The 14,846-nt window shown below is 35.9% G+C and overlaps 1 protein-coding gene across 1 annotated transcript in view; it reads right to left on the bottom strand.

The window, feature by feature from the left end:
* Positions 1 to 14,846, bottom strand: part of PGAP1 (GPI inositol-deacylase) — a 166,468-nt gene that overhangs the window by 102,688 nt on the left and 48,934 nt on the right. Inside the window, exons 7-9 of the mRNA XM_090371276.1 lie at positions 12,035 to 12,120; positions 6,929 to 7,025; positions 1,643 to 1,833 (exon numbers count right to left, since the gene is read on the bottom strand). Coding sequence (XP_090227402.1) covers positions 1,643 to 1,833; positions 6,929 to 7,025; positions 12,035 to 12,120 — 374 coding nt within the window. The remainder of the gene's footprint in view (positions 1 to 1,642; positions 1,834 to 6,928; positions 7,026 to 12,034; positions 12,121 to 14,846) is intronic.

The following is a 14,846-nucleotide window of genomic DNA, read 5'->3' as shown; positions in this document are numbered from 1 at the left end:
TTTGCATCTTTGCCAGAGACTTCTCATAATGTGCCTTAGTTTGCCTCACCTTTGTGACTTGATTAAGTAAAACAGTGTGTGTGTGTGTGTGTGTGTGTGTGTGTGTGTGTGTGTGTGTGTGTGTGTGTGTGTGTGTGTGTGTGTGTGTGTGTGTGTGTGTGTAAATATATTTCACCCACAAACATGTCAACAAGTTCTTGTGCCCAAAGTCACCTTTTGTTATGGTGATATTGCAAAGACTGATAAGTGATTTCATATTAATTCTACCTAAAAAAAATTAAGAATTCCACAATAATAGCACATTACAAACGTGGAAGTGTTGAGATCAGTCAGCAGAGAAAGGAAATTGCTGTCTCTAATCAAGAAATTAAAAACTTCTTTTTTTGATAACATTATGAGACATCAAGAAGAATATGCAGTGCCTCAAATCATTCTGACTGGAAGAATTAATATTAATGGTAGGGGAGCAGAGGGAGAAGAAGAATATCATGGCTGGATAATTTGAAGGAACGGACAGGCAAAGCTGTGGAACAATTATTTCATGATGTTTACAACAGATGCTGATCACCAACCGCAGATGGGACAGCAACCTATGATGATGATAATAATGGCCCTTAGATACTGTCTTTGCAGTCACTGAAGAAGTGGTAAGAAAATACTATAAAACCTTGACTGCGTTATGTACATTTCCAATTAAGAAATAAACATAATTATACCAATATTTGAGTGCTTTATTATCTTCAAAGCTCAATATTGATTGTATTCTAATTCTTGCTCACACTGAGTGGGGGCATAAATTCAAAATGAGAAAGGATGTTTGCAGGCAAGTGGCTGATTAATTCTTGGAATGAACTTCCATTTGTTGTGGAAGTAGGTGTATAAATACACCCACTTCCTGAATAAATTCAAGTAAGAACTACACAAATTATTGGAGGGGATGGATAGATGATATGGGAGGTTTTTTTTTGGCTGATTCTTTAAAAGCTTGCTGTCTTGTATCATATGCCACTACTACTACTACTACTAATAATAATGATGATGATGATGATGATGATTCCTTACTGACCCACTCAAGGGTGGGTTACTAAGAAATCATCATTATTATCTTCAGTCAAAAAAAAAAAAAAATAATAACACTTCCCACATCACCTGTCTGACCCCTCCAATAACTTGCCATTAATACTAAATCAATTACACTTAAGTCAATTATACTAAACTTAACAAAATGTCCATAATGATTAAAACTAACTTTTCATTATAACAAAAGACACTGACCGGGCTAGCCGGGTGGGTAAAGTGCCTGCCTGGCAACCCAAAGGTCGCGGGTTTGAATCCCGCCTCGGGCTTGGATCAAAGTACTGCAAAAACCTTGGGAGGTGCATTATGGCCACAGAAGCCAATGCACCAACAACTACCAAAAAAAAAAAAAAAAAAAAATTATGCAGAAATGAAGCAGAGAACCATAAGGTACAAAAGAACAATTACTGGTTCTGTTATTTTGTACCTCATAAATGAAAAAATTAGCAGCATGGCTATTGTTTGAATTAACTTATTAACTAATAACCTTAATTAATATCTATAATGTTAAAAAGTAAGATGATTAAAATTTATAGATTTACAAGTACAAATACGTCTTACTCACCACAACAGATATATCTTGCCTTAAATTATGTGGAGGTGGTAGCAATGTAAGATCACTTCGGACTAGAACATCCCGATCTCCGCCACCAATGGACACAACCAAAAGATTCTTAAGAGAAGAACTATACTGCTCGTTCCATAATTTATTGATCTTGTTATAGTAGGTGGTCATAAAAGGATCTAAGATAACAACTACAAAAATAAAGACACATATTAAAGATAATACATAAATGAGAGCTTACATAAGCTCAATTTTTCCTACGTTCTATTAATATTTTAGAAATAAACAAGGTATCTTATAAATATGCAACATTAAAAAATCACACAATACTATCGGCTTCCGAACAAACACATGACCTTGTCTACCACATTTCATGTAAGGATTGTGATTCTTCTTAAACTAGATCTAGGAGCCTCAGTAGCCAGGTGGGAAGGAGCAGCAGTGCGTAGCACACGCTTCTTGATTAGACTGGGGTTCAAGCCCGTGACCACCAAATACGGAGGATGCGGAAAGGTCAGGGAATGACCACCGCATATCCCGGAGCAATATGGCCTTAGTTGCTAATGCTCCTAAAAACCAAATAACAACAACAACAACATTAGATCTATCAGATGTATTTTAAACTCAAGGGTTAAGCAACATGAAGCATCAGTCCGTGCATCATGTGCGAATGCATCAGAACTAGCATTCCATACAATAAATCAGAACCACACATTCCTGTTTAATGAAGCCAGAATTTTAAATATTCAACATAATTATACTAAATTATTGATTGCCGAAACTTTAGAAATAAAATTACAAAAAAACTCTAACTTTCGATGTCCATTTCTTTTATCTGATTCGTGGTCATTCGAATGCATGTACTATCAAAGACTAATCTCCTATTTATAAGATTCCGGACACACATGGTTCGTTAGTTTCATTCCACTCTGTGAACATTATACTTTTCGAAAAGTTTTAGTCCGCTTAAGGGAGGAATTTTTAGTGCATTTTAAATTCACTGTTTTGTCGTACTTTTATCTCATTTTAATAGTATTTATTTCTATTTCAAATTCGCGTTTATGACAAAATGTCTTCCTTCACTAAAGATTACATGGGGGTTTTGATATTTCTGGGGTCGGGTTGGGGTTCACCACTGTGATCCTGGAGTATTGGACTGCCCGTGCGTCAATAGTGAGGAACACATTATGAGTTTTAAATTATTTTAAATTATGTAATCTGGTTTTAACATATCATTCATAATTTATTCGCATAAGGAGAATTGGTAAAGAAGAAATCCCTGACTGAATAAAAGGTAACTCCTTGTTTATTTCTAAAATATTAAAGATAATGAATAATTACAATTCATTTGGATAAAATCTAGGACAAATATTCTGTAACCATTATATAATTTTTAATGAAAGGTAAATTTTTTAATTACTGAAATTTTATAGAGATTTAAATAATGAATTTAGGTAATGCTGCTATGTATTATCAAAGTGAAAGCCACAATATTTTTTCCGACCTTTAATTTACAATCAAGTTGCATGGAACACCCAACCAAACAGCTTTAATAAGAAAAATTTAAGAAACACATTATTTTATGGAAAGAAACATTGGTAGATTTGGCTTTGGTGTTGTTTTATATTTCAGTACTATCATCGTCATCATCAGCCATTTTCAATAAACTGCAGGATGAAGGCCTCTCCAGCAACTTTCCAGTTCCTTCTGTTTTGAGCACTGGCCATCCACACAAACATTTACTACCCACAAACTCATGAATTTCATCTATCCATCACTGCCTTTGTTTTCCAGGTTTTCTTCTAGCTCCTCTTGGGTACCATTCTGTTATTTTCTTAGTCCATCTGTCATCGTGTCTTCGAGCTATGTGTCCTGCCCAAGACCATTTTAGTTCTTTAGTTTTTATAAGAATGTCCTTTACTTGAGTTTGCTGCCTAATCCATGTGTTTCTCTTCTTATCTAACAGTCTGATTCCCAATATAATTCGTTCCATTCTTCGCTGGTAGTTCTCAGCTTCTCTTCCATTCTTTTGGCGAGTGCCCAAGTTTCACTTCCATAAGTCATCGTGGGGAGTATACAATGGTTCATTATTTTACGTTTCAGACAAACTGGGATATTGCTCTTCAGTATGAGACTATATTTCCTGAATGCTATCCATCCAAAATTTATTTTTCTCTTGACTTCCAGCCATTTATCATTATTACAGCTAATAACTTGTCCTAGATAAGTATATGACTTCCAGCCATTTATCATTATTACAGCTAATAACTTGTCCTAGATAAGTATATGATTCTACCTTTTCAATTACTGCTCCTTCAATCATTTCTCTTTCTGTGGCATACTTGTTCATCATTACTTTTGTTTTAGCCATATTCATCTTTAGTTCCAAAATCCTTACTAACTGTGCATAACCGATTAAGATTTTCCTCTAATTCTTTGGGATCGTCACTTATGACCACAATGTCATCTGCAAATTTTAAATGGTTTAGGTACTCTCCGTTCACATTGACTCCTTTCTGCAACCAGTCTAATCTTCTAAAAGCTTCCTCAAGGGCAGCAGTAAACAGCTTCGGAGATATTGTGTCTCCTTGTCGAACTCATTTCTCAATTTTAAATTTCCTACTGTCTTTGTCTAGTCTAATAAAGGAGGTAGAACTCTCGTATATTTTCTTCAAAATCATAATATGCGGAGTATATTATGATTTTGTATTTCCAGTGCCCAAAACATTGCCTTATGTTGCATGGAGTCAAATGCCTTTTCATAATCCACAAATGCCAGGCATAATGATGTTTTATATTCATTTGCTTTCTCCATTAGCTGTGATATTACGTGAAGGTGATCCATAGTTGAGAATCCTGTCCTAAAGCCAGCTTGCTCTTTTGGTTGATTCTCATCAAGTATTCTTTCTAATCTGTTAGTAATGACCCTTGTGAACAACTTGTAGATGTGTGATAACAAGCTAATTGGTCTATAATTTACAATTTATCTCCTTTCTTATGCAGCAAAACTATGATTGCATTATTCCACTGCTTAGGCATCACACCTTTTCTAATGCACTTTGTGAAGAGCCTTGGCAGTTTTTGTGTTATGTCTCTTCCTCCCAATTTTAACAACTCTACAGTAACTTCATCTTCCCCCAGGGTTTTCTGATTCTTCATTTTCTTTAATGCATGTTCTACCTGATCAGGAAGAATATCGGTTGTTGTTATTTGATTTTTAGGAGCATTAGCAATTAAGGCCATATTGCTCCGGGGATATGCGGTGAACATTCCCTGACCTTTCCGGATCCTCTGTATTTGGTGGTCACAGGGTCGAACCCCGGTCTAATCAAGAAGCGTGTGCCACGCACTGCTGCTCCTGCCCACCTGGCGAAGAATATCGGGTATGTCGTATGTGTTGCTACTTTGCAATCCATCTTCCCCACTGTTGGCATCATTCCCTCGCTCCTTGTATAATTCTCTATAGTAGTCTTCTGCTATTTGAATTATGCCTTCTCTGCTGTTTATAAGTACACTATCGCTATTCTTCAGTTTCAGTATCATTTGTCTTTCTGTATTACTGTTCATGGCTGCTGATTTAAATCCTTTGCTTTCCCTTAATGCTTGTTCTACTTTTCTTGTGTTAAATCTTCTTATGTTCTCTCTGAGTCTCTTTATAATAGCTTTGCATAACTCAGTATACTCAATTTTCTCCCTGTCAGTGTTTTCCTTGCTCTTCATTTGTCGCCTTCGATTCACCATGACAAGTGTTTCTTGACTAATTTTTTCTTCTTTGGATTTCTTTTTCCCTATAGGTTTCTTGGGCTTTATGACTTCCAGAAAGTTGTAATATTCCTCGTCAATATCTTGGTCCTGAGCAGTCTGCAGAAGCTCAAACTTCTTCTTAAGTTCCAGTACATACTGCTTTTTCTCCTCTTCTGTTATCTCAAAGACTTTTGTATTATTTACTGTAGTCAGTTTTTTCCTTTCCTTTATTTATATCAAGTGTACATCTTACCATTCTGTGATCACTTCCAACATTTACCTTATTCAGGACGATAACATCATTCACAATATATCACACTATCATATCTGCACAAATATGGGTTCACAGACAAATCTGTATGTTGTATGGGATGAGAAACCTGGGATAACTCGCTGGGAGAGCCATATTCCCTTTATTTGAGATCAGCCAATTATAGCCCTGACTGAAGAGGTCATTAAGACTTTATCCACCCTCAAGATGGGATTTGAATGTAGATCTATCCAAATGGATGACATGTATTGAAACCATTATATTGTCACATAAGATGACTAGCCTTTCTTTAATGATGCATGGTACTGTACTTTATGCACATTTGTCATAAAAAAGACCATCGAAAATTACTCCCATCTTTAATATAACTGAATTAGGCCTTTTCCACTGTGAAATAATGATTACAGGTTTGTTGGTATAGATTTTTGCATTGCATTATATGTATCATATGGGCAAAAAAAAAAAAAAAAAACCCAACAAACCTTTATTCAATATTGAATTGGGTCACCTTTGTTTTGAATAACAGGATGAGTGCAGCACAGCAGGGATTTATAAGGTGTATTTTGGTCTAACTGTAACCATTCTTCCAACAAAATATTGCACAGCTGACACAAAGTTGAAGGAAGAGGACTTCATTGCCAAATCACTCTCTCCAGCATATCTCACACATTTTCAATAGGAAAGTGAGACCAGGTGAATGTTGGGTACAAGAAAGCCGGATGAAATCTGTGTCATGTTGCCGGATGAAATCTGTGTCATGTTGTCCGAACTGTTCTTTGACGATTCTGGCACGACGCACTATGGTCCATAAAGTAGCAATCACCTTTGGGGTAAAAGTGTTGTAGCATTGTAAGGTGTAGTAGATTGAATACAAAATTCAGGTACTCCTGGATGACATTCACCCTTCCACCAGTATCAGTGGACCAAGTTCATGCCAACAAAACATTCTTCATACCACAATACCACCTCCAGATTGGGTCATTACAACAAGGCAAGCAGGGTCCATCACTTTGTGAAGCTCTTGCCACACTTTCTGCCTGTAATTAGTGAAAAATAAAGCATATCATGATTTGTTTGACTATATGACTTTCTTCTACTATTTCAATGTCAAATCATAGCATACTTGGCACAATTGTAAATGGATTTTCCATTTTTCTCTGAAAAAAGTAGCTCCCAAATATTTCAGAATACCAGATTTGAATGTTCATACTGTATTTTTTTCCCCTTAAATTACCTTAAGAGCAAGCTACTTAAAATTAAATAAAACAAACCTGGATTTTTGTGTGGAGAGCCTTCTGTAATAATCAGCGAAACAATAGATGGATCAAAGTCTTTAAGAGTAAAGAGAGCTCTTGCAATTAAACCACCCTGAAATTAATTCAGCAAAAGTAAACTTAGGTTAGAGGGATAAACATTAAAATACTATAATTGATATTTTTTATTATTATTATCACACACATGAGGATTTTAAAGAAATGAAAAATGAACACAGTGTGCATCTTTAGAAAAAGTAAATGGTAAGTTCTAAAGCATACCCAATTAGCACCCCTAAATGGTATGCCTTACGGAGTTTATTTTATAATAGACTGGAATGCAAATGTGTATTTCAAAAAAGAATGTAAATATTAAAAATATTTTTTACCAAAAGCATTACACGCAACCCCATATAACACGGTACTTCTACAACACGGTTTTGCTCTAACACGATTAATAAATTGCGGCAAACCTTGCACAACACGGTACTTATACACGGTTTCGTTCTAACACAGAGAATTTCGGTGAACCTTGCATAGCAGGATATTTTTGAGCTTTTGTGTGGGGGAAACCCTGCTATTATGATGGATGTAATTTTTCAACATTTCCACTCTTTTTGAATCCCCGCTGTTGACTCGCTAGTCAAAAAAAAACTATTGCGAAATAATTTTTTTATTTTGTATTTTATTTTGTTGGGAAATTCCCATGTTACGTTCTGTGCTATTGAACTTTTGAAAAAAATCTAGATGTCAAAATTTTATTACTATTGGATAGCATAGCACAACAGGCCATCCAAAAGATTGAAGTCATCCAAATGTTGAAGTTATGTTCCTACCACCACAGTTGTACTATATTAATACACCTTCTTTCATTGAGCCGTTAGATCAAGGCTATATATCCACCTTTAAAACTCATTCCATCAAAAAATCGTTACAATGGATTTTGGAAGAAATTGATTCCGAATTTATTGAAGTAATAGAAGCAAAGAAACATTTCTCAGTTGTGAACTGTATCAGAATCATAGCTTTATCACTGGAAAAAGTAAAACCATTAACGTTAAATGCGTGTGGAAAAATGTATGGCCAGAGTCAGTTTTCATTGAGAAAATATGATCGAATGGGCAGAAAACAGAATCGGCGCAAGAGTAGAACTTGCTACTTGGGTAGGAGGGGGTTTTGATGATGTGACTACTGAAGCCCTTTTGGCTAGCACAGTTGACAGAATCGCCCTCCCCACACCGGCTGGAAAAGACCCAAGTTCGAATTCTGCCGATGAAGGGAGGAATTTGTATTGATCTTTTTCACAACGTGGCTGAGTTAGCTGGGCTCGGACGATAATAACATGGTTTTTTTCTTCCAAAAACTCAGGTTTTTCGTCTGGAAAAACAGAAAATCAACCTCAGAACATATGCCTCAGGATTATTCCCTTGTATAAAGCAATGGTCAGGCCACACCTTGAGTAGGGTATACAGGTCTGGAGGCCTCATTTCAAGAAGGATGTAGAGCTGCTGAAATGAGTACAGAGAAGGGCAACAAGATTAGTGAATGGAACAAAGGGTTGCTCATACGAAGAAAGGCTTAAGTTTTGCAAATTACAGTGTCTGGAGACTAGGCACTGGTGAGGTGATCTGATAGAGGTGTATAAAGCCTTGAATAGTTTGAGCATGCTCAGTGCCGATGGGATTCTTTCTCTTGCTCAGAATAATCACCTGAGAGGGCATAAATTCAAATTGAGGAAAGACAGATGTAGGATAGATGAGTGGAAATTTGCCTTTAGCCAGCAGGTAGTTGGCTGGTGGAACAGACTTCTATCACCTTGTTATGGAAGTTGATAGCCTATATAAATTAAAGGTTCAGCTGGACAGGTATTTTGAACGGGAAATGGGAGTGGGGAAATATTGTGAAATGGGAGTGGGGTTTTTTTTTTTTTTGGCTGATGCTGCATAAGCTTGCTTTCTTACATCATATGCCTCTACTAATGCTAATTAGACATGTGATAGAGAAGAAGAATGCATGGGATACATATAAATTAACATGTGACACAGAAGTCTATGATATATATAAGCTGGTCTGTAACCAAGTTACAAAGGAGGTTAGGCAGGCAAAGGCAGATAACGAGAAATCTTTGGCAAAGGATGCAAAGAAAAACAGCAAAGAGTTCTTTATTTATGTAAACTTTAGAAGGAAGAGGATGAATCAGATTGGTCCACTTGATATCGATGTTTCAAATGTTGATGATCCTGCTCAGGTAGATAACAAACTAAATGAATATTTTCCATCGACATTCACACATGAGCAGTTATTCAGGGAGGGGAATGCTAGAGGTGTATTCAACTCTGGCAGTAAGCTAGATAATCTTGTAATAACTGAGAATAAAGTGGAGGAGAAATTGTTGAAGATAAACACAAGAAAGGCACCTGGGGTGGGTGGAATCTCTCCAGTTATATTAAAGGAGGCGGCAAAAGAAGCAAGCAAACCCTTAGCCATAATTATGAGAGCTTCCCTGGATTCAGGGGAGGCACCCATGGACTGGAGATGTGCAAATGTGACCCCAATCCACAAAGGAGGATCAAAGGTAATTACAGACGTGTTAGTTTAACTTCTGTTCCAGGGAAATTAATGGAGGCACTGGTTAAAGAAGCATTGCTGGATCATCTAAACAAGACTTCAGTTATAGGTCAGACACAGCATGGGTTTGTTAAGGGGAAGTCTTGTCTGACTAATTTGATTGGATACTATGATGTAGTCACAAAGAAACTGGATGCAAAGAATAACTTTGATATCATATATTTGGAGCTTAGAAAAGCCTTTGATACTGTTGCACAGGGAAGACTACTGCACAGATTGGAGCAGTGTAGCATTGGAGGCAAATTGCTTCTATGGATAAAGGGATGGTTGAGTGGGAGAAGACAGAGTGTGGTAATAGTAGTAGTGGCATGTAATGCAAGAAAGCAAGTGTATGTGCTTATGCAGCATCAGCCAAAAAAAAAAAATCAAACCATTCCCTCCAAATGCCCGTCCAGTTCCTCCTTAAATTTATTTATCTGGTCAACTTCCACAACAACAGATGAAAGTTTGTTCCAGCAACTGACCACCCGCTGGCTAAAGGCAATTTTTTGCACATTTATTCTACATCTGTCTTTTCTTAATTTGAATTTATGCCCCCTTAGGTTCATAATCTGAACAAGTGAATTCCCATCAGAATTCAGCGTGCTCAACCCATTCAAGACCTTGTACACCTCAGTCAGATCACTACGCAGGTGCCTAGTCTCCAGCCACTGCAATTTGCAGAACATAAGTCTCTCTTGGTAAGAGGATCCCTTCATTCCCCTCACCAATCTTGTTGCCCTTCTCTGTACACGCTCGAGCAAATCTACATCCTTCCTAAAATGAGGCCTCCAGACCTGTACGCAAGTCTGGAGGCCTCAGTACTCAAGGCATGGCCTGAACATTGCCTTATACAGAGGGATAATCAGCTCCTTTTCCCTGCAAGCAAAATTCCTATATATTACTGACAAAACACCATGACCTGCCCTGGCAGCCTGTCTGCGTTGCTCAGAAAACTTCATATCTGACTGCACAATTATCCCAGGTCTTTTTCATTTTCTACCGCCTTAAGTGTAGTACCACACAGTTGGTACATTTCTCTGGGGTTACTTCTACCCATATGCAGTACTTTGCATTTGTCAAGGTTAAACTTCGGTTGCCACTTCTTAGCCCATCTGCCCAAATTTTCTAGATTCTGTTGCAGTACACACTGTCATTACTGTCATTAACAACCCTGCTAACCTTTGTATCATTTGCAAACTTCGACACTAAGCCTGATATATCTACATCAATACCTTAATCAATGGACACTGCTCTTAGTGGACTAATGTTATTAGTGGAGTCCCTCAGGATTCAGTGTTTTGTCCATTGTTGTTTTTTGTATTTATAAATTATATTGATGATGATATATCAGGTTTAATGGCCAAGTTTGCATACGATACAAAGATTGGCAGGGTTATTAATGACAGTACACTGCTGAAAAAGGATCTAGAAAAGTTGAGCAGATAGGCTGAGAGATGGCAAATGTTTAACATTGACAAATGTAAAGTACTACGCATGGAAAGCAGTAATCCCAGAGTAATGTATGAACTCTGTGGTACCACACTGACAGTGGTAGAGAATGAAAAGGACCTGGGGGTAATTGTGCAGGCAGATATGAAGTTTTCTGAGCAGTGCAGATGGTCTGCAAGAGTAGCTCATGGGGTCTTGTCAATGATATACAGGAATTTTTCTAGCAGGGATAAGGAGGTGATTATCCCCTTGTATAAGGCAATGGTCAGGCCATACCTTGAGTACTGTATATAGATCTGGAGGCCTCATTTTAAGAAGGATGTAGAACTGTTGGAACGAGTACAGAGAAGGGCAACAAGATTAGTGAATGGAACAAAGGGTTGCTCTTATGAAGAAAGGCTTAAGTTTTTCAAATTACAGTGTCTGGAGACTAGGCACCTGCAAGGTGATCTGACTGAGGTGAATAAAGCCTTGAATGGTTTGAGCATGCTCAATGTGGATGGGATTCTTCCTCTTGCTCAGAATAATCGCCTGAGAGGGCATAAATTCAAATTTAGGAAAGACAGTCGTAGGATAGATGTGCGGAAGGCAGAACTTTACAAATATTTGGAGCAAGTGGATGGGTGAAATAAGGGTTTTTTTTTTTTTTGGCTGATGCTATATAAGTTTGCTTTCTTGCATCATGTGCCTTTGCTAATGCTGTACAATACCAACCTTTTCTTTTTTTTTTTTTTACGCAGTGCATTGTTAATCACAGTAATAAGTTGCCCCCATGAACAATTGAGGATAATGGCTTCTAGAAATTCAAAGAGCACCTGCAACAACAGGTAGTAGTGTCTTTATTTTTGGCTAATATTAACCTAATATTAATTTTAACAATTAAGCATTCGGTATTCATTATTATTATTTATTAGTATTACTACAGTTAGTAAATTGATAAAATTTAATATTATTTTTAAAATAAATGAAGCATTAAGTTTAAATTAATGTTTTAATATTAGTATTATTTAGCAATGGATTTAACAGTTCAAAGTTTGAAGCTGTAGAAACTACTATATAACTCACCATGGAATGTCCTATTAATATAACAGAATGAGAGGAACCATATTTATAAAGCGTCTGAATGTGCTTAATGCACTCATGAACAAATGCTAGAAAGATTTAAATAAATAAATAAAAACACACATGCATATTGTATATAATATATGAAATAGGAAATAAATAATATATAACTGAAATATAATAAAATAAACAGAATTATTTATAAAAATATATACTGCTAATCTTTAGTGCATATAATCACATTTCAAAGTATAATAATACCCCAATGAAAGTAAACCAGCATTCAACAGAGAAAAAAAAGTGGAATGAAACTGCTGAATTTGAATGATGTACACTAGTCAGACTATCACAATGAGTAGTGTATTACTAATTAGCTGCTTCAAATGAAACACATCAGAGTATGATACACATAATTTATTTACACTGTGCTAGGTCAGGACAAGTTCTCTTTTCTAGGAATGCATCCCAGGCATTTAACAACAAGGTATGACTATATTCACCATGTCACTTTATACAGGGCATTTCAATTAAAAACACTGGATCTATCTTATTTATTTCCAGCTTTAGAGTATATTTCAATCTTTTTAACATCTCGGCTGAAAATTTTGAATCTGATGTTAAGATTCAACTAAGTATTACTGTTAAGAATTTATGATCTCTAAATTAAAATTTTTCTTGATTAGCTGCTTTTTTTCTCAATAGGAAAGTTGTTTAGGCTTCAGTTTAGTCTAAAAATGTCATCACTGTACGTATGAAATGAACATAAACCAATTTTATTTGAAGAAAAAAAAAATAAAATACAACATTTTGTAGTATGAAGTAAAGGTGATATAAACTGCCTTTCTATAGCAGCAATTCTACTTAACATACTGAAGTGAGCATTACATACAACTGTTGTGTTTATTTTGTTTTGGTTTTTTTCTTCAAATAAACTCAGTTTATGTTAATCAGAAGTACACCAATGATGTTTTAGGCTAAACCAAACATGGGGAAAATTACATTTCAACTGAAGGAATAAAGAGCAATGCAATAAATTTTATAAAAATAAAAACAATTTTAGCTGACTTGCTAAGCATGGTAGAAACAATGTATATAAAGGGAAGGCCAATATTTTGAAGGTAACTATACCCACTAAAGATCAGTGATAAAATATTTTCAGAAGGACAGTAATTTGAAAATGATCACTAAAATCAGTAGCAAAATTTCTTTTTTTCTTTTCTTTTTTTTTTTTTTTCACAAAATGTTTTACTTTAATTCTGAAAAATCTTTGGTCTGAAGATAGTATTGGTAAGAATCTTGAAATATGATAAAATGTTTTGTAGAAAGTGCTTGAAGTGAGGGTGGGATGGTAGTTTGTACTTGGAGTGTCTCAATATCCCAATATCTATAAACAATTTCAAAATTCTGATGTATACATCAGCACAGAATGTTGTATGATTAAAAAGTAAGACTTAAGTCTTACTTTTTAATCATACACTTGCATAACCACTTAAGTAAGACTTAAGTCTTACTTAAGTGGTTATGCAAATTATCTACAGTCTTATATCATTATAGTGGAAGGAGAGGGAAATAGTGAATTAAATAATTAAAACCTTTACAAAGTAGGAAAAGGAGGTTATTGTCCTGCATCTATTTAAGATGATGGTGAGACTGCATTTAGAGTACTGTGTTTAGGTCTGGAGGCCAGTTTAGGACATAGAGCTTCTATGAAGGGTTTAAAGAAGAGCATCCAGACTGGTAAGGGATGCTAATCAAAGTCCATATGAAGAATGGTTTGAAGATACACACTGCAAAGCTTGGTAACTAGACATCTTAGAGAGACCTGAATGAGGTATATAAGGCCCTGAAGGGACTCAATAAAATTAATGAGGGAAGCATATTTTTACAAGTACAAATACAAAATTTTGGGAAGTAACACAAAGCTGTATCTCGTGAAGTTTACTTTTAGGCAGAATGTTGTAGATCACTGACATAAATTGTGAGTACACCAATGGAAACAATGAAAGGAGCAAAGGTGGAGTTGGTTTTCTGGTCCACAAAGATATAAAAAACAACATTCTGAAATTCAAAAGTACATCACCAAGGGTGTCAAGACCACTACTCAGAATTTCTAAGTGGTACAAGCTAAAGGTTATAATGATTTATGCACCAACATCGAGTCACGATGATGAAGAGGTTGAAGAAATCTACACCGAAATTGAGTCTTCTCGATGAGAAGAAAACCCACTACGCTATCATTATGGGGGACTTCAATGCTAAGGTTGGAAAAGAGACAAAACAGCAAAGAAAGGGGAACTACAGGAAATTTTGGAATTGGTGGAAGAAATGAAAGAAAAGACTTGTGGAATTTGCAGAATCTCAAGGATTGTCAGTAATGAACATTTGTTTCAAGAAAAGGGTGAATAGAAAGTGGACATTGAAGAGGCCAAATGGATTAACAACTAATCAAATTGACTTCATCCTCACTAACAGAAGATATATCATGAATGATATTACTGTCATGAACAAGGTAAATGTTGGAAGTGATTACAGAATGGTAAGATGCACACTTGATATAGATGTGAGAAAAGAAAGGAAAAAACTGACTCGAGTAAATAATATGAAGGTCTTTGAGATAACAGAAGAGGAGAAAAAGCAGTACGTCCCGGAACTTAACAAGTTTGAGCTTCTGCAGACTATTCAGGACCAAGATATCAACGAGGAATACTACAACTTTCTGAAAGTGATAAAGCCCAAGATATCCAAAGAAGAAAAAATTAGTCAAGAAACACATGTCATGATGAACTGAAGATGACAAATGAAGAGAAGATAAACA

Source organism: Mastigoproctus giganteus, chromosome 4 (genome assembly GCF_048544385.1).
Source record: "Mastigoproctus giganteus isolate SK-2022 chromosome 4, ASM4854438v1, whole genome shotgun sequence".
Classification (NCBI taxonomy): domain Eukaryota; kingdom Metazoa; phylum Arthropoda; class Arachnida; order Uropygi; family Thelyphonidae; genus Mastigoproctus; species Mastigoproctus giganteus.
Note: the sequence above shows the minus strand (reverse complement) of the source record. Positions and strands in the feature narration are given on the sequence as shown.